At 47.4% G+C, this 18,264-nt stretch overlaps 1 protein-coding gene across 1 annotated transcript; it reads left to right on the plus strand.

The window, feature by feature from the left end:
- The first annotated feature begins 8,726 nt into the window (after positions 1-8,726).
- Positions 8,727-18,040, plus strand: SLC46A2 (solute carrier family 46 member 2). The gene is made up of 4 exons (XM_017662560.3): positions 8,727-10,037; positions 11,218-11,301; positions 11,706-11,862; positions 17,146-18,040. The coding sequence occupies exons 1-4, from the start codon at positions 8,909-8,911 to the stop codon at positions 17,201-17,203; spliced, it is 1,428 nt and encodes a 475-aa protein (XP_017518049.1). The 5' UTR covers positions 8,727-8,908; the 3' UTR covers positions 17,204-18,040.
- The last annotated feature ends 224 nt before the right edge of the window (positions 18,041-18,264 follow it).

An 18,264-nucleotide genomic window follows, 5' to 3' on the forward strand; every position in this document is an offset into this window, starting at 1 on the left:
ATGGTATCATTTATGACACAAAAGTTTCTAATTTGGATGAGGTCCAATTGGCCAGTTTTGAGCAGAAGTAGTGGATGTCACTTCCAGGGCCAAGTATTTGTCAGTACGAGACTCTCTAGAACTCTCTTTTCAGATGGTGACCAGAAATATTTGAGTTGGTAGTAGTCCTATCAGCATGTGTCCCTGATTGATCATAGTGAGCAGAGCGCCCTGTCAATCCATGATAGAAATGCAGATAGCGAGGTAGGTAAATCTTGGTCATTTTAAGCTACTGAGCTTTGGAGATTATTACCACAACATTACTAAGCCTATCATGACTGATACACATGCCTTTCATAACTTCATTTGTTTTCAGAATATTATTAAAGAAGAACCAAAACACTTAAAAAATCAGTTTAAGTTAAATGAGTTTAAAATCTCAGCTCTATGAGCTATCGAGCACTTTCTATTTCCCTCTATATTCAGTCAAGAATTTCAAATAATCATTTCATGATATGGGAAAAATCAAAATAATCATTTCATAATATGGGAAAATGCCGTTGATGTATTAAGTGAGGAAAAAGAAGTTTTAAATTTGAAGATAAACTGCTAGAATGTTAACAGTAGTTATGTGTTCCTCTTGGATTGGATTTTTATTTTTCCTTTTGTGCTTGTTTGTATTTTTACATTTATTCTTACAACTTTATACTCATAAAACAATATTCATTTCTTTAAAACATATTTCTACCTTAGAAATGACACTTTATATGTATTTATTATTGGAAAAAAATGAGCATGAAAGATATTTGCCATTCTGCGTACTTTTATCTTGCCATCTAACAATGTTTATAGAAAAACATGGCAAGAATTATTACCCCATAATCAACAGAATATATTTGTACCATATTTGTTTAAGTGATTAGCCAAAAAGACACAATTTCCTATACACTAAATATCAGTGCACTAGTTCACACTAATTTCATGTTTTTCACTTACTTTCTGGACTCAGGAGTTAGTTATTATAGTCACAAATACAGGTTTATGTCAAATGAGACACACTCTATCTTTATTATACAAGAGTCTGGAAACTAGAAATAACATGGCTTTTATCTCAAGACGGTAGGTGGGTGTATGCATTACCTCTCCATTCTCTCATATTATTATTGAACATAGAGGGAATATAAATAAATATAAATAACGCCATTGAGTCAAAGGCAAAAAAGATGAATGCCATCAGTGAACCAGAACCACCAAGAACCATCTAGAAAATGCTGAGAAAATACAATCAGATTGAAGATGAAATCCAGAACAGAGAAGTACCAAAACAAGCAGGTTGAAAGAGGAAATGGCACTGTTCTCCTCCCTTATTTAAAGGAAGTGATATGCAATGGAATATTATTCAGCCACAAAAAGAAAAGAAATCCTCCCCCTTGCAACAACATGGTTGGATCTAGAGGGCATTACGCTCAGTGAGAGAAGCCAGGCTGAGAAAGACAAATACCATATGATTGCACTTATTTGCAATATAAAAACAAAGCAAAACAGAAGGAACAAAATAGCAGTAAGACTCACAGACACTGAGAAGGGACTAGTGGCTACCAAGGGGGAGGGGTTAGGGTGTATGGCAGGGGAGGGGAAAGGGAATAAAGAGGCCTGATGATTCACAATCACAATATGTTGGCCATGGGGATGGTGGTACAGCATGGAGAATACAGTCAATGATTCGGTAACATTTTACTATGTTGCTAGATAGTGACCACACTGGGGGTGAAGATTTAATAATATGGGGAACTGTTGAACCACTGTGTTGTATGTTTGAAACCAGCATAAGACTGTGTATCAATGATACTTTAATTTTTAAAAAAAAGGAAGTGATGTGGAATAAACTCTTGATATATGATATGTATGATGACTCAACCTAAATCTTCAACACATTAGTTTCATTCTGGAAGGGAAAGCAGATGTATTTTCTCTTCTCCTCAGCCCCTCTGGGATTCTACAAGCTCAGTTATATCTACATGTGGGAAATGCCCTTGATTGTTTCTTTTCTCCCGCGGGACTAGTTTCAGCCTTTCCAACTGGGTTTGTGTTTCCCCGACAGTTTCACTTCCTGAAATCAGAAAAGTTTATGTGCCCAACTTGATTTAGCTCTTTATAGAGGTTTCCAGGCCTGACTCTTCAAGATGAACGTTTTCTGTTTCACACAGCAAAATCTGACTATAAAACGATGTTGCAGACAAGCAAGTACTGAGTCAGGGTGACTCATGTATATATATTTCAGTTTGAAAATAGCCGGATGCTGCCTTTTTTCTCTTGCCTCCTGTCCTCCCTGAATTACACGGTGTGCTGTTTGAGATAAAGCTCCTTTACATACTCAGGGACAGAAAGTTTGTTTTCATTTCTTAATTTTTTTTTAATATTGTGGAGACTTCCACTTTGGAGGTAGTTGATCATGTGCTGAGAAAGGAGTGGAGCTCAGAGCTGGAGGGAGCGGAGGTGACAGTGCAGTTAACTTCTGACTGGAACGGCGAACGGCACAGACGTGTGTATGTAGGAGCTGTTCTGTCCTGACCACGGAGAGCCAACGAGGGCTGGTTAGCTGGGATCGATGCGATCCCCAAACCTCCTGTGACAAAAACGTTTCTTGGTGTCTTATTTTAGGAGCTTCCAGAAGGTGATAAGACAGGAAATACGGAAATATGGGCTGAGCCCCTGGTTCTACGTCCCACCCCACTGGCTGCAAAGCATTCAGTAAATCAGGGCTTGAAGGAACTGCAGGATTCTGAGTTCATCTTTGCAGATTTTATTTAGTGGTAACAATTTATCCAGAATTGAGGGCTGATGATGCTAAGAGTCTCACCCCCAAGGTGCCAATGGGTTAAAGCTAGGCCCGTGGTCACACGCTCCTCTGCTGCCAGCAACTCCAAGCTTTCATCCTCCTCAGTCCAACATCAGCAGAAAAGCACTAAGTATCTCTTCCCTAAGCCAAAGTCCTGGGCCTCATTCTTTTTTTTTTTTTTTAATTTTTTATCAAGGTATGATTGATATACAATCTTACGAAAGTTTCACATGAAAAAACAATGTGGTTACAACATTTACCCATAGTATCAAGTCCCCACCCATACCCCAATGCAGTCACTGTCCATCAGTGCAGCAAGATCTGGGCCTCATTCTTATTGGCCTAAATTTGGGTGACATTCCCATCTCCAAACCAGTCACTGTGGTCCCAGGCACTCAGTGCTGCGATTGGCCAGACCTGAGTCTCATATTCACTTGAAGGGTGGTTCATCAGAGTAAAACAGGGTGTTGTTATCAGAAGAAGAAAAGTCAATGTACGCCGGCCACCAAAAACAACAGATGTCCTTCTACATTGTTGAGCAGGGTGTTCATAAGGCCATTCAGGTTGGTGCCAGAGCTGGGGGCGGAGAGAAATCCCATAAAGCCAGAATGTCTGATGAAAGAGGAGGCCTGGGCTGGCATCAGTGACTTCACGTGTGAAACAGAACTTGGAGTGTTAGCCCAAATGCGTTTTGATAATTCTTCAGCTTGAAAGATCCTGAGGGCAAAAGATTTTACATCGCTAGTACCTTCCAATGGGTTCAACACCTAAAATATGCTCGTAAAAAAATAGATGGATGGATGATGAGTGAATGAACAAATAAACCACTTAGCTTGAAAATACCTGAGATAGAGATAGGCTCCTCATGGTATCTGATGGAAAGTGTTCAACAAACAAATACCTTTTAAAACCGTATTTCTTCTAGTTGATGACATTGTGAAAATAGCATTGACTCTGAAGTCACACAGACCTAGATCGGAATTCTGGCTCTGTGTGGCATTGTGCAAACGACTGAACCACCCTAAGTCTCAGTTTACTCATTTATGAAATGGGGCGGGGTTAAGGTGCCACCTCAAGGAGGAAAACTCAATGAAACGATTTCCCAAGCAGATCCATGGGTGACACATTTTTTTGATTAATTTATTATTGATGGGGCCCAGCTGTCAGCCTGACAGAATAAACACTTCATCAGCACAGGGAGAGGGAAGCCATTTCCCAGACGGGGGCCCACACTAACCAATGGGAAAGGCAAGTAGCGAAATCCAAATGCTAACTTATTAGCCACAAGAACTTATTTGGCGCATTCGTGTAACTAGAACATTTGCTTCCTATGTGCAGCTAAATTTGGGAGGTAAAATCATAACTAGAAGATTGTCTGGAATCAAGGCAAGAGGACTCGGGCTGCCTCTTGCCTATAATGATGGACCAGCCATTGGGAAACTCTCCCAAGGAAGTGCTTGGACGGTCACCAACAAGGTTTATCTGCCTCCAGCAATGAGTGCGTACGCTTTGCTTTGTCCGCTATATATTTATGTCTCAGTGGGCATCTTATTTTCCTCACTTGCAGTGTCTTGGCGAAAGGCTCACCTCAGCTTCTAAACTATTAACATTAAAGAGAACAGCATCTTCCTCCCCAGCACAGCCCACAGTCAGCTGCGAGGGTCTTTGGCCCCCCAGGCTCTGGGTCAGACTGCTCCACTCCCCAAGTCCATAGCCTGTGGAAGTCCTAAGCCCATCCAGATTCCAGCAGATCCTTGGGAGGTTCGTGGTCTTGCGGTCTCCTCTTCCTCCTGGCTGAGCTCTGATCCCTGCTCAGCGTTGTGTCAATCCAGACATGAATCACAGCTTCTTTGGCAATTTCAACCACAATAAAAAATTACAAAATCCCACTCACCCAAAACGTTCATGAGTAGACTTTTCTAAAGAACCGAAGAGGCAGGGAGAGGTCCCAGGAAGGATTCATATACACACACGAGACAGGGAGCTGTTTAAAACCCCTATTAGACATTCCTATTCTTCTGAAGGACCTCTGACCACCCTGACATCAGGGGCTCCTGTCCCGGACCTTCCCACCAACAGCCCCGGGTCTCACTTCCTTTCCACAGCTCTTCTCCTCTTCCCTGCCTTCTTCCTCTTCTGCTCTCTCCTGCGCCTCCCTCTCAAGAGCATCCGCCAAGTTGCTCTCCTGACCCCCACGGAGTCTCCGCCCCCCCTTTCTGAAGCTTCTTCTATAGCTAAAACCCAGGCCTGGGGATTACACCTACTAACTGACCAAAGGTATTTTTCCAAGCAAAGACTGTTCCTTTCTAAAATGAACTTTGGGGCCATCTGTAAGAAAATAAAAAGTATTTCCTACTCGACTGTGAAGTGACAGGGATATACATTCAATAAATAAACTTCCATCCCCTCCTTTTACTCCTCTCTACTTATGCAATACACTGTGGATCAACAATGATTTCATCATGACTAAGATGCTTCTGGTCCTGTCCACATTCCTGTGTTGGTTGAGAGGACACCCTCAGACACAACTCCCTGTTACCTGTATTTCCCCTATAGCTATAGGCTTTCAAAGAAGAGGGCCAAATACTGGCTCCCCAACTTGCTAACTATGTGGTCTTGGGCAAATTACTTAACCTCTCTGGCCTGAGTTTCTCCAACTGTAAAATGAGGTGATAACCTGGTTTATAGGCTTCCTCGGAGGATTCAATTAATTCATTTCTGTAAAGTGCTTAGTACAAAGTAAGGACCCAGTAAATGTCAGCTGCTTTATTTTATTTTTTTAGTCTCTTTCTCCTCAAATAGTGTGACTTTGTCATTCTAAAAGATGGGAGATTTAATCTTTGCACTTTCAAAAAGCCAGCCTTGAGCTAGAGACTCAAAGTGGCAGATCAGGATTCTACTTGACTGGAGCACTATATCTCACTGGGAGCCTAGGCTGCAGAGGATGGTGAGGCACTAACTCAGCTGGGCCCTGCATTCAGAGATGGAGGGGAGTGGGGACATGATGAAAACATAAGCCAAGCTAGAGTAGCCTAAACTGGAGGAGATACCAGCTGCCCTGGGTCTAGTTCATTTCTGGGCCAGGGTTGGGAATCAGCTCGGACAGTCCCAGGGCTGGTTAGTATTATAATGACCCAGTTCCCCATAGGCCTGTCCTTGGTCTGGCGTGAATCTCTCAGAGGCCCCTCAAATGTCCCTGGTTTAGCAAGAGGATGGGAAGAACAGAGACACCACAGACCCTCTCAGAGAGAATAAAGGCTACTCTCTAGTCTGTAGCCCAAAAACTAGTCAGACCCTTTGATTAAATGGCCAAAGTGGTCCATCTGTTTCAGGCTGTTGTTCTCATGACTAGATTTGATTGCTGAATACCATCATCCTCCATAACCCACCAGCCCCTGGGACCTCTGTCCCTCACAGGAATGGGCTGCTTGGGCTGCTTTTCTGCAGCCTCTGGAAAAACAGAGTTAGTAATGGAGTGGGGAAACCAGGCATTGGGTGGGTAAAACCAGTACCTCCTAGGGGAGGGCAGGGCAGAAGGAAGGGAGGGAGCTTGAGGGCGCTGCCAGGCCAGCTCCACAGGGCGCCTCTGATGGGGAGACCAGGTGGGTCTTCCGCTTTGCAGAAGGCAGTGGTCTGAGCCTGGACATGGGGGGCTGAGCAGGGACAGGAAGGGGGAGAGAAGATTGTAACTCACCAAGAAACTACCTACAGGGCACGTGTCTACACAAAGTCATTTAGAATTTGGTCCCTCCTCTCATGAATACGTTATCCATTTGGCTTTTTAAATGGACCCTGCAGATGTGAGTCTCCCTTGGGTCCCTTTAGGTTCCTGCTCATCCATGCTGCCACAGCTGGTGTTGGGTTGAGCAGATAAGGAGGGAGGCTATGCATTTTGACTGTCCATCCCTGCAGGTGATCCTGGAGAAGGGTCTTTCTTCTTGGTGCATTTTTGCCCATGCACCACCCACCCTGGTCTTTTTTGCAGAAATGTGTACTTGCAGGAGGAACCAAGGCAAATGGGGAAGTAGAATTTTAAGCCAAGTCCCAGGCAGTGAGCCCATGAGATGGAAGAGCAACTGCAAAGAAGGAAGAAGGGTCCTGCACCTTTATTCAGGAGCAGGTGACCTAGTTGACTCTGTTTGTTCTGGTGGGCTCTGCCCCCTGCCAGGGTCCATTTTTATCATCTGGAGGGACACCTGGGGCTGGCAGGACCTCCCTCTCTCTCCCTTGGCCCTGGGGTTTTAGGTGGGAGCCCTGCAGGCTGGGACCCACACTGGGCCCATGCTGGCTTGGGTCCTGTGCTTGGCTGCAGGCCCACAAACACAGGTGCCTGAAACAGGACTCTTCTCCCAGAGGCCTTTGGCTTGGCAGCAGGGCTAAGCCTAGCTGCTGCTGAGGCTTTGTTTTTCTGAGGGTTTTTGTTTTTTTGATTTTGGTGAGAACATTAAACATGAGAGCTATCCTTCTAGCAGATTTTTACGTGTATAACACATTATTGTTGGCTGTTGTACAATGTCATATAGCAGATCTCTGCAGCTTATTTATTTAGCTTAACTGAAACTTTATGCTTTATGCTAGTAATTCCTCATCCCCAACACTGCCCCTACCCATGGCCCCTGCCGATCACCATTCTGCTCTTTGATTCTATGAATTTGATTGTTAGATACCTGACATAAGTAAGATCACGCAGTATTTGTCTTTCTGTCAGTGGCTAATTTCACTTAACATAATGTCCTCAAGCTTCAGTTGTGTGCTTTACCCATGCATCTGTTGATCTACATTTAGGTTGTCTCCACATCTTGGCAGTGAATAGTGCTTCAAGGAAGGAGTACTGGTATCTCTTCAAGAGTCTAAAAATACACAGGTGGGAGGGACTATATCAAACTAAAAAGCTTCTGGACAGCAAAGGACACTATCAACAGAGTGAAAAGACAACCTCCAGAATGGGAGAAAATATTGTGCACCATATAGCTAACAAGGGGTTAATCTCTAAAATATATAAGGAACTACAATTCAGTTGCTAAAAAGAAGAAAAACAAACACTAATAGCCTGGTTTAGAAAGGGGCTAAGGACTTTAATAGACATTTCTCCAAAGAAGACAGAGTCAACAAGAATATGAAAAGACACTCAACAATTACTGATTATCAGGGAAATGCAAATCAAAACCACAATGAGATGTCACTTCACATCTGTCGGGACGGCTATCCTATTATTTTTAAAAATTCTTATATATGCATATATCGTATATATATATATATATATATGCATCCACACACACCTGTCAATAGTAATTCCTCAACCCTCTATGTAAAAACAAGGGTTGGTGAGAATATGAAATGTTGGAACCTTTGTACACTGTTGGTGACCATGCTGGGAAACAGTATGGAGGTTCCTCAAAGAATTAAAAGTACAACTACTACATATGATCCAGCAATCCCACTGCTGGGTATTTACCTAGAAGAATTGAAATCAGGATCTCAAAGCCCTTTTCTCAAAGTCTGTGTTCTCCTGTTGCTTTCAAACCCAACAAATAAACCTCACACTCCAGCACTGATCCCAGGCAGAATCTTGGGCACCCACCGCTCGCCCACACCTGCCTGCCAGGGAGAGTAGAAGTGTGCTCCCTGCCTGGGGAGGGTCTCGACCCACGCCGTGACACGCCCTAGGGAAGGTGCCCAGAGACCTGCGGGAGGTCCGGGCACGTCTGGCTGCCGGGAAGTCGGGCCCTGGTCAGGCGGCCGCGCTTGCAGGAGCAGCGTGACGCGCGGCCAGCGGTGGGGATGCGGGGCCGGACCCGCGGGGTGCTCCCCAGCGCCCGGCTTCTCTGGGCGGCCGCCAACCCCACTCAGCCGGCGGGGGCGGGGGCGGGGGCGGGGCGCGGCCTTTTATGGCCTGGGGAGGAGGGGCCGCGGCCTGGGGGTCACTCGGCCGCGGGGCTGGCTGCTGTCACTAGCTCCCCGCGCCGGCCCGGCTCGCCCCTCTCCCGCGCGCACCCGGACGCACGGCGCACACGCGTTCTAGGACCGAGCCCGGCCTTCCCGGGCAGCTGCCTGCGAGCAAGCCCCTCCATTCCCTATCGGAGAGACCACATGGGCCCCGAGGCCGCCTGCCCGAGGAGCGGCCCCCTGCCTAGCCTCCAGGTGAGGACCTGGATCGAGCCCGTGGTGGCCTCCACCCAGGTGGCCGCCTCCCTCTACGACGCAGGGCTGCTCCTCGTGGTGAAGGCGTCCTTCGGCGCCGAGGCTTTCTCCAACCACAGCGCCAGCCCGTCGCCCGGGGGGCCTCTGGAGGACCAACAGCAGAGGGCCATCTCCAACTTCTACATCATCTACAACCTCGTGGTGGGCCTCACGCCCCTGCTGTCCGCCTATGGGCTGGGCTGGCTCAGCGACCGCTACCACCGCAAGATCGCCATCTGCGTGCCCCTGCTGGGCTTCCTGCTCTCCCGCCTCGGGCTGCTGCTCAAGGTACTGCTGGACTGGCCGGTGGAGGTGCTGTACGGGGCGGCGGCGCTGAACGGGCTGTGCGGCGGCTTCTCGGCATTCTGGTCTGGGGTCATGGCCCTGGGTTCCCTCGGCTCCTCCGAGGGCCGCCGCTCCGTGCGCCTCATCCTGATCGACCTGATCCTGGGCTTGGCAGGATTCTGCGGGAGCATGGCCTCCGGGCATCTCTTCAAGCAGGTGACTGCACACTCCGGGCAAGGCCTGGTGCTGACCGCCTGCAGTGTGAGCTGTGCCACATTTGCCCTTTTCTACAGCCTCTTGGTCCTGAAGGTCCCCGAGTCGATGGCCAAGCCCAGCAAGGTGCTCTCCCGCCTGGATTCCGTGTCTGGCACAGTTGGCACCTATCGTACCCTGGATCCTGATCAGCCAGACATGCAGAGTGTGGCAGGGTACCCTCCATCTCCTGGGAAAGCAATGCCCTCCAAAACCATCATTGCTCTGTTCTTTGTGGCTGCCATCACCTATGACCTGGCGGTGGTGGGCACGGTGGACATCATACCCCTTTTTGTGTTGAGGAAACCTCTCAGTTGGAACCAAGTGCAGGTGGGCTACGGTATGGCCGCAGGGTACACCATCTTCATCACCAGCTTCCTGGGCGTCCTGGTCTTCTCCCGCTGCTTCCGGGACACCACTATGGTCATGATTGGCATGGTCTCCTTTGGGTTGGGAGCCCTTCTCTTGGCTTTCGCGAAGGAGACGTACATGTTCTACATTGGTGAGTCTGGCATTTTTGGGGAGGCAGGACAAGGACACTGCTGGCCGCCTGCATCATTGACTGACACCAGGCAGGATGTGGCCTAGGGGTCCCAGCCCAGTGCCAAGGATATACCTGCTCCCTAGAAGGTACAAGACAGACAGGATCATGTACACTCAAGTTTACTTGTGTGGTATTGTGTATTGTGTTATTCGTATTGCCCACTGAAACGTTACCAGAGTGGAGTCCATGGCTCTAGGGGGTCAAGGAAGGGGTGATGAGTGGTGCCTGGCGTTAGTAGGAGATGGGGCTTGATTTCTTCTCCCTGATTTTAAAGGGAAAAGACATTAAGTAATCTAGCTGAAAAGGCCCCTTAATTAAAATCATTCAGGCCAAGCATGGGCTTTTTAAAATGGATAAAAATTCTCCATGAATGCTTTCTACAACTGAAGTAATGAAGCCCCTCAAGAAAGCAGAATGGAGTTTCCATCCAAGGACACAGGTCAGACAACCACACACAGAAAGCTCTAGACCAATGCTCCAGTAAACTTTCTACAATGAGAGAAATGTTCTGTATCTGTTCTGCCCAATACAGCACCTGCTAGCCATGTGTAGCTACTGGGCACTTGAAATGTGGCTAGTGCAACTAAAAACGGAATTTTAAATTTCATTTCACTTTATTTTAATTAAATAGTCACACGTGAATAGTGGCTAACAGAAAGAACAACTCCAGATGGTCCCTACAGGTGGTCCCTTGGATGATGAATAGGCTTGAGGGAAGGAGGGGTGTATGGCAAACTGTATGCAGTTTGGCAAAGCTCCTGGGTGATCTCCCAGAGGTGTTTGCAGACGGAGAGGGCAGACATCTCTCTCCCCAGGAGCAAGGACACCAGTCTTGAGTCACTTCAGTGCCCTCAGCGTCACTTCCCTAGAAACCACTCACTCTGCCAGTAAAGACACCGGTCACCAACCCCCACCGTGTCAGCTGTGCCCTGCCCCCTTGTGGATGGGTCTGCACATCTACAGCTCTGCCAGAGCCCAGGAGCCAGCCTGCCCCGGGGAGGGCACTAGTCTGCCTGGGAAACCACTTCTTCTTCCAGGGCAAGCCAGGGGGTTCCTGGTGAGGCTTTTGCTTCATTCTGATTTACCCTCTTGGCCAAGGCTGGCCACAGAGGAATATTTTAATGTGATTTCTTTCCAGCTCGAGCCGTCATGCTATTTGCTCTCATTCCCATCACAACCATCCGATCAGCAGTGTCCAAACTCATAAACGACTCCTCCTATGGTGAGTGAAAGGAACCTACCTCTCTCTGCGGTTCTCTGCCGGGAGTGTTTCAGAGCTGCTTGACCTGAGGCATGGGGTTCAGATTGGCAGAAGGTAGTCGAGATAGTTCCAGAAGCAGCCTCAGGTACACTGGGAACACACTGGTGACCATCCAGGGCAGAGGGGGTGAAACGGGGATGGGAAAGACTTGGAAAGTCAGTCACTGAAGCCTCCGTCACAGGAAGATACTGCTATTCACAGGCTGCAGGGGATCTTTCTGGCTGGAGGCAGGAGTCCTAGGGGAATGCAGACTGAGAGGGAGTCTGGGAAGGGCGGGAGGTCTCCTGAGAACCCTCCAGAGGCTCAGCTAGCAGGGAGCAAGGAAGGGACCATAGCACATCTTGGTGACCTCTGTCTCCTCACAGGAAAGGTGTTCGTTATCCTGCAGCTGTCCCTGGCTCTGACTGGGGTGGCGACGTCCACAGTGTACAACGAGATCTATCAGCTCACCATGGAAAAGTTTGTCGGCACCTGCTTTGCTCTCTCCTCCTTTCTCTCCTTCCTGGCCATCATCCCGATTGGGTAAGACAGAAACAGTGTGAGCTGTTTGGGTGCGGGCCCTGGGGCACAGGTCAAAGACTGTTGGACCATCTCCAACTCATTATCATAAAGTATTATTTATTTTCAGCATTTATGCAGTGCCTTCTGAGTAAGCTCTCTCACAAAGAAAAATTCCTTCTGTTCCCCCAAACTAATAACCTAGCATTTTGGGAATTCCCCAGTCGTAAATAATAAATAGATGGCTCTAAAAAACAGCTGGCTCACTTCCTGGCACTTTTGTAATTCAATTTATTTATAAGAGCTCATATACTTCCTTGTAAACAGGCTGGGATGAGAAACCCTCTTGAACCACTCAGACCTCTCTTGTTTACCTACCATTAAATGAGAGTCTTCCCACCTTATTTCTGAGAACTCTCTTCTCTCTGCCCTCCAGGGGCTTGGCCCCTGGCAGCCTCTGTGCTCAGTGGCCCTGACATCTCATGGCCACTGGCCTGTGTGAGCTCCCCAGAGGAGCTGGGCTGGGGGAACAGTCTCCTTTGTAAACCAAGAGCACTCAAGTCTTGGGGATAACAGTCAGGAGGAAGGCTGCAGAAGCAAAGGAGAGGTACTCCGCCAGTCCGTGGCAGGAGCACTAACCTAGGTCATCACCAAAATGGGCCACGTGGAATAGTCTGGCCTTCAAGCAGTTCCGTCCAAGGGAAATACAGCGCCAACCGCAAGCACAAGCCCTATATGTGATTTTACAGTTTCTAGTAGCCACATTTTAAAACAATAAAATAGGTGAAATCAGTTTGATTTGACCCAATATATTCAAAATATTTCAACATGCAATCCATTTATAAAATTTATCAATGAGTTTTTTTAAACTAAGTCTTTGAAATCTGGTCTGTATTTTGTGCTCACAGCACTTCTCAATTTGGACTCAATACAAACAAACACATGTCAGGTGTTCAGTAGCCAATGTAACTAGTGGCTACTGTATTAGCAGTTGTGGACTGTTTGTGGCTGTTTCACCCTTTCCTCATAAGTGGGGTTCTCCGTGCTTGTATCAATCCCACCAGAGGAGAAAGGAATACGGTAAATATATCCACAATAAGGTGCAAGAGATTTGATACAGGTTTGCATTTTAGAGGGACCTGCCTAGCAGCACATGAGAGCTCTAAATATTGATAACAGAGGTATTATAGGCAGCAGACTAGAAAATAAAGGCAGGTTGGAGGAAGTGGGTGGAATTCTTGAATCGCATCATAACATCATAGGTCCCTGCCTAAGTAAGGGGTTCAGCTTTCTAACAAATCACCAATCATGAAGGCTCTTTGCTTTATTTCATAGTTGATGAAAATAAAATAGGAAGAGAAAAGTTGTGCAAGCTGCAGACATGATCACTAGTGCCCTCTTGTCCCAGTTCTCATTCTGTCAAGGTGTGGGACTAAGCCAGACCTGTCCTCAGACTGCCCAGCCCTTAGGCCTTTCCACCCACCCGTTTTCATGTGAGTCTTGGCTGAATGGGTTGGGCTGAGCTAGACCTAGCACGCATCACAAGCTTTCTTGGGAGTCCCAGCTCTTTGTCCAAGTGGGAATTCCCAACTGGGAATGGATTAGTAGCCAGGCCACCTTGAGGAGATCCAGTCCTAACTGACTGGGCAGTGGGTTGAAATGTTTTATTCAACCTAAACAAATAAACAAAAACCAAAAAGGACAGCAGGTCTCACTAGTTACTGCTTCACAGCTAGAGCTATACACAGACAAATGAAAGCAATGAGAAAAGACGATAATTGGTTCCTTTCTACAGTTTCATTGCTTCATATGTTAGGATGCTTGGCCTTTGTTAGGAGACTTCAGGGCATGAAACAGGTGTGCCACCCTTGAGACCCTGCCCCAGGGCACTGTGTGACAGGCACTTGACACGCTCGTACCTGCCAGCCATGCGCTGCATCTAAGAGATGCAGGGTCTTCAGGAGCTTGTATGACAGAAGCAGGGTCAGAATCTTGAACCAATCAAACCAGTAATTGAATGCTTCTGCGAATGAGGCACTTGAGTACTTGGTAGTTTCTCTGTTGTAGACCCTTTTGTTAAAAAGACGCACGTGCAAATAAAGCCTCCATTGTACATTGGGATCACCTGGAAAGATGTAAAAATTACTGATGTCTGGATCCCACCCCCTAAGATTCTGACTCTGTTGATCTGGGGTGCAGCCTGAACACAGGTGTTTTTAAAAGCTCTCCAATTATTTGAATGTACAACTAAGACGGAGAGCTCTGGTATAAAGGAAGTGTTTCCATTACCTTCTCCTTCCACGAAGTCACTAAATAAACAAGATTCTGTAAAATTCTTACATCTAGAAGAGGCCAAGGCTGTACCATCAATCATTAAGTGAGAGCAACAGGAAAGACCAGTAGAGCTTTCTAGCCACAGAAAGAAAAGTTACATTCCAATGATATAAAAGCCCAGGAAGACATGTCAGATGGGGGAGCGGAGACTGTGGAGGGCAGAGGCTGGGAGGAGCCCCAACCCTTCCATAGTTCCACAGTGAGCCGATTTCACGTGACTGCGAGAACCTGCCCTCTCCTGCTTGCTGGTCTTCTTTACAAGCGATTGGGAAATGCTGAGCAAATAACCGTATGGCTCTGCCCATCTGCAACCCACTCACCACCCAACACACGCGCTTAGCTGCTGCCTCATGCTTCATAGAGAAAGCAGAAGTCATCGCAGAAGAATGGCCTCACCTTCTCCCAAGTCAGACTACAAACCTACTTTCATCTGCACCCATCCTGTTCTTTTCTACTCTCCACCCCATCTTTAATAATAATAGCAAACATGTCAGGAGCCCTTATTTTACGCCAGGCACTACTTAAAAATATTTTACATATTTTAATGAATTTAATCTCCCCAAACAATCCTCTGAGGTAATTACTATTATTATCCTCATTTTGCAGATGAGGAAACAGAGACTATGGTATTATGTAACCTGCTGAAAGTTACACAGCTAGTATGTGGTAGAGACAGGATTTGAACGCAGGCAGTGTCTCTTATCCACGACATGACATTGCTTCTTAGAAAAGTTACCAGGTATCTGGGTGCCACCTCTCCCAGCTCCTTAGAGAGCTCACTGCTCATTAGCTGCTCCGGCTCCTGAATTCTTCCTACCAGACTGACGTGTGATCTACCACCCTCTCCCTCCTCCACCCCTGTTAAAACCGACTTCCCCAAAGCCTGGACTGCACACCACCTCATCGTCTCACCTCCTACTCACGTTACAACCCACTGTGTCTGATGATGCAACCTAACCTCGGCCAGAGCTGTTGTTACTAAGGCCACTGGTGACTTCAGAGCTGCGTCCAGTGGCCTGGCCACAATCCTCATCCCCTAGGATTTCTCCGCTGCCCCTTGCACTACTGACTACTCCTTCCTCGGGAAGCACTCGTCACTGGGCTGTCCGACCACCTTCTGCCCCCTGTCTTTCTCCTACCTCCTTGATGTCCTCTTCTCTACAAACCTCCAAATGGAAGGACTCTGTGCGCCAATGCCCTGGGTAGTCTTCTCACTTCACATTCTCTCTCCAATCAATCTAAAGTACTTTCAAAACTTCTAATTACCATCTCAAAGGCCCACACTGGGTTCTTGGTCACCTCCCGTCTTTCCCACCTCATTAAATGGCCCCACCACTCAGCCAGAATAGAAATTGGAGGATCACCCATTTCCTCCCTACTCTTCATCTCCCTCCATCAGATCTCATTTGTTCTACCCGAAAATAAGCCTCAAATTCTTCCTTCTTATTGCTTCTGCTACCACCCCTAGTCCAAAGCACTTGGATGAGCCAACTGGCCTCTGCCCCATTCTCCCCACATCCGCTCTTGCTCCTCTCCCATCCTCTCGCCACCAGGTGGCCAGTGACTTCCTGAAAGTGCCTATCAGATTGTGTCATCTACTGGTCAAAGCCCTGCACTTGGTTTTCATTGCTTTTAGGATAAAACGCAAATGTCTTACCCAGAACCACCGGGTTCGGCGTCATGTGGCCTTGCCAACCTCTCCAGCTTCTACACCTGCCACTAACTGCCCACCCCCAGCTATGCTTCAGCTCAGTGGCTGCCCCTCATGCTTCTCTCCTTCCTCACCCACATTTCTTTCTTAACCCAAAGAATTGTGGTCTTAAAACCATTTTCTCAAAAAGGTTTCAAGGAAATCCCCTTTCAATCTGAATTTGATCCTTGTATCACATGCTCCTGGAGCTTCCCATGCTTTTCTTTCATTGCACGATGATCAGCGACTATGTAGTAGGTGCTCCGTATGCTTGTCCACTAGACTGTAGGCTCTGTCAGGGCAGGAATCATGGCTCTTTGGCTCACCAGGTATCTTCTGTGTCCAGCAGAGAGCCTAGGATATAAGAAGTACTCAAAAAGTATTTGTCTAATGAGCGCTCAGAAGGATGTGGTACCATTAGCCAGCACTGTGGCCACATCCTAAGCTGCCTGCCGGCTGACCCTGAGGCCAGGGGCTGGTCATCACCATGTGGCCCCCAGGAGGGGTCAGCGATGGAGTCAGGGCTGCAGGCCAGCGTTCACATGGTCCTGGGCTGGTTGCCTCCAGGTCTCGGCTCTCCTCTTGACAGCTTTGTGCTACGTTTTGTTTTAAATACAGTAAGTGCTCCTGCTGCACAGCCCTGGGGCTCATGGAAGGTGGGAAATCAGTGTGTTTGGGAGTTTCCACAAAGTCATCTTAGAAGGCTTGGATTTAAGGTCGCAGCCCATCAGGCAGCTCTAGGTGTCGCACATCAGTAGTAAGAACTGTGCTCTTGCTTAGAACCTGAGGTTTCTAGAGCTCAAACCTGAGAAAAACGTGGGCTTGAGAGGGTGACGGACATGCTAATAGTTACACAGATCCAAGACTTCAGCTCAGGGCTCCTAATTCCTATGCGTCCATTTATCTACAAATATCTGAAGACAGCATAATGATGATTTATGGGTGAGATAAAGGGCCTGTGGAAAGGCAGGAGACAGCTGACTGTGCTTGGGATTAGCAAATCCCAATGAACATGGGAGTTCTTCATTAGGCAGAAGTGAGATAGAGGTTCCAAGAAAAAGGGAAAGGCAGATGCAAAGGGCTCGAGATGTTACGGGACTGGAGAGAGCCTGGAGTGGGGGAGGGTCCCTCGGCCGTCTCTCTCCGTTCTGTACAGCATCCTGATGCCATAGTGGATAGAGCTTCTCCACCTGGAGACCTCCACTGTGGGTGGGGAGGAAAAGGACCACTCTTTGCCCCTTTCCAGCTGTTCTCTTATAATTTCCTGTTGTAAATTCTTACAGCATCGTGGCCTATAAACAAGCCTCATGGTTGCAATATGGAGACAGCACAGAGAAATGAAGGTGCTCCCCTGCCAAGCTGCAAACACCAGCAATGCTCGCGCCCCTTTGAAGACAAAGGAAGGGACCGGAAACTGATGACCGGATAACCCACTGCCCAAGCCAGCCAGGCTCCAGCTAGAGTTGGCCCCAGAAGACCTCCTCTGGCTCAGGACTCTTTGGCGGGTGGGGAAAAGCACTTTACTGGTGATGGAAGAACTTTCTCAGCTTTCCGGTGTCCCTAAGGAGGCAGAGGTCAGGTTCTGCGGAGAGTAGACTGCGAATTTCAAGGGTTCTATGTACAGACTGCATGCACAGTCATAGCAGATGCTCTTGAGTATCAGACAGCAGGCCTTTTCTGCCAGGACTTCTCTTCAGGACTCCAAGGTATGGCTAACTCGTCCCCTGGGCACTGTGCTAGGAGTCCCATTGAGACCTCAAAGCAAAGAGCTCATTTTCAGCAGCCTGAGGGGGACGTCGAAGGGATGTTTCGCAAGAACTGCCAATGTCAGTCAATATTTTTTAAATTAACATAAAACCTTGAAAAAAAGCGAGCTTTCTTCCCTGAACCTTATTCACTGTGAGCACTCAGGAGAGATCTGGAGCTCAGGCCTTTGGCTTTGGGGTAGTTCTGTTGTCATTGTTGCTGTTGTTTTCAAGAAGCAAATATCAAGACTTTCAACAGAATATTAACTTGAATAGGTTCAGTCAACAGTACTTCCCATAGTGAGTGGTGTGAAGGGAGGGGAGAGGAGCTATGCTGCAACCATTTTATTTTGAGGTACTTCTTTTTATAGCCTATTTGACTTACATATATAAAAGCAGACTCATCTCCTAATAAAAATCAACATTCGTAGTATGTGTGTGGATCATTCTTTCCCAGGTCAGATTCCCTCTTTTTCTACAGGCATGGCATTCTTATACTGGGGCAAACCTGAAAGATGGAGAATGCATGTAAATCTCAGAACAGGCGGCCTCAGAGTGTGTATCTCTGATTTCTTGCAGGGAGTTGAACAAAAATTAATGGCACATCTACTAAGGTCCCTGCACCATGGTAGATGCTGAGATACAATGAGAACACGA

The sequence above is a fragment of the Manis javanica genome, chromosome 2 (genome assembly GCF_040802235.1).
Source record: "Manis javanica isolate MJ-LG chromosome 2, MJ_LKY, whole genome shotgun sequence".
Lineage (NCBI taxonomy): Eukaryota > Metazoa > Chordata > Mammalia > Pholidota > Manidae > Manis > Manis javanica.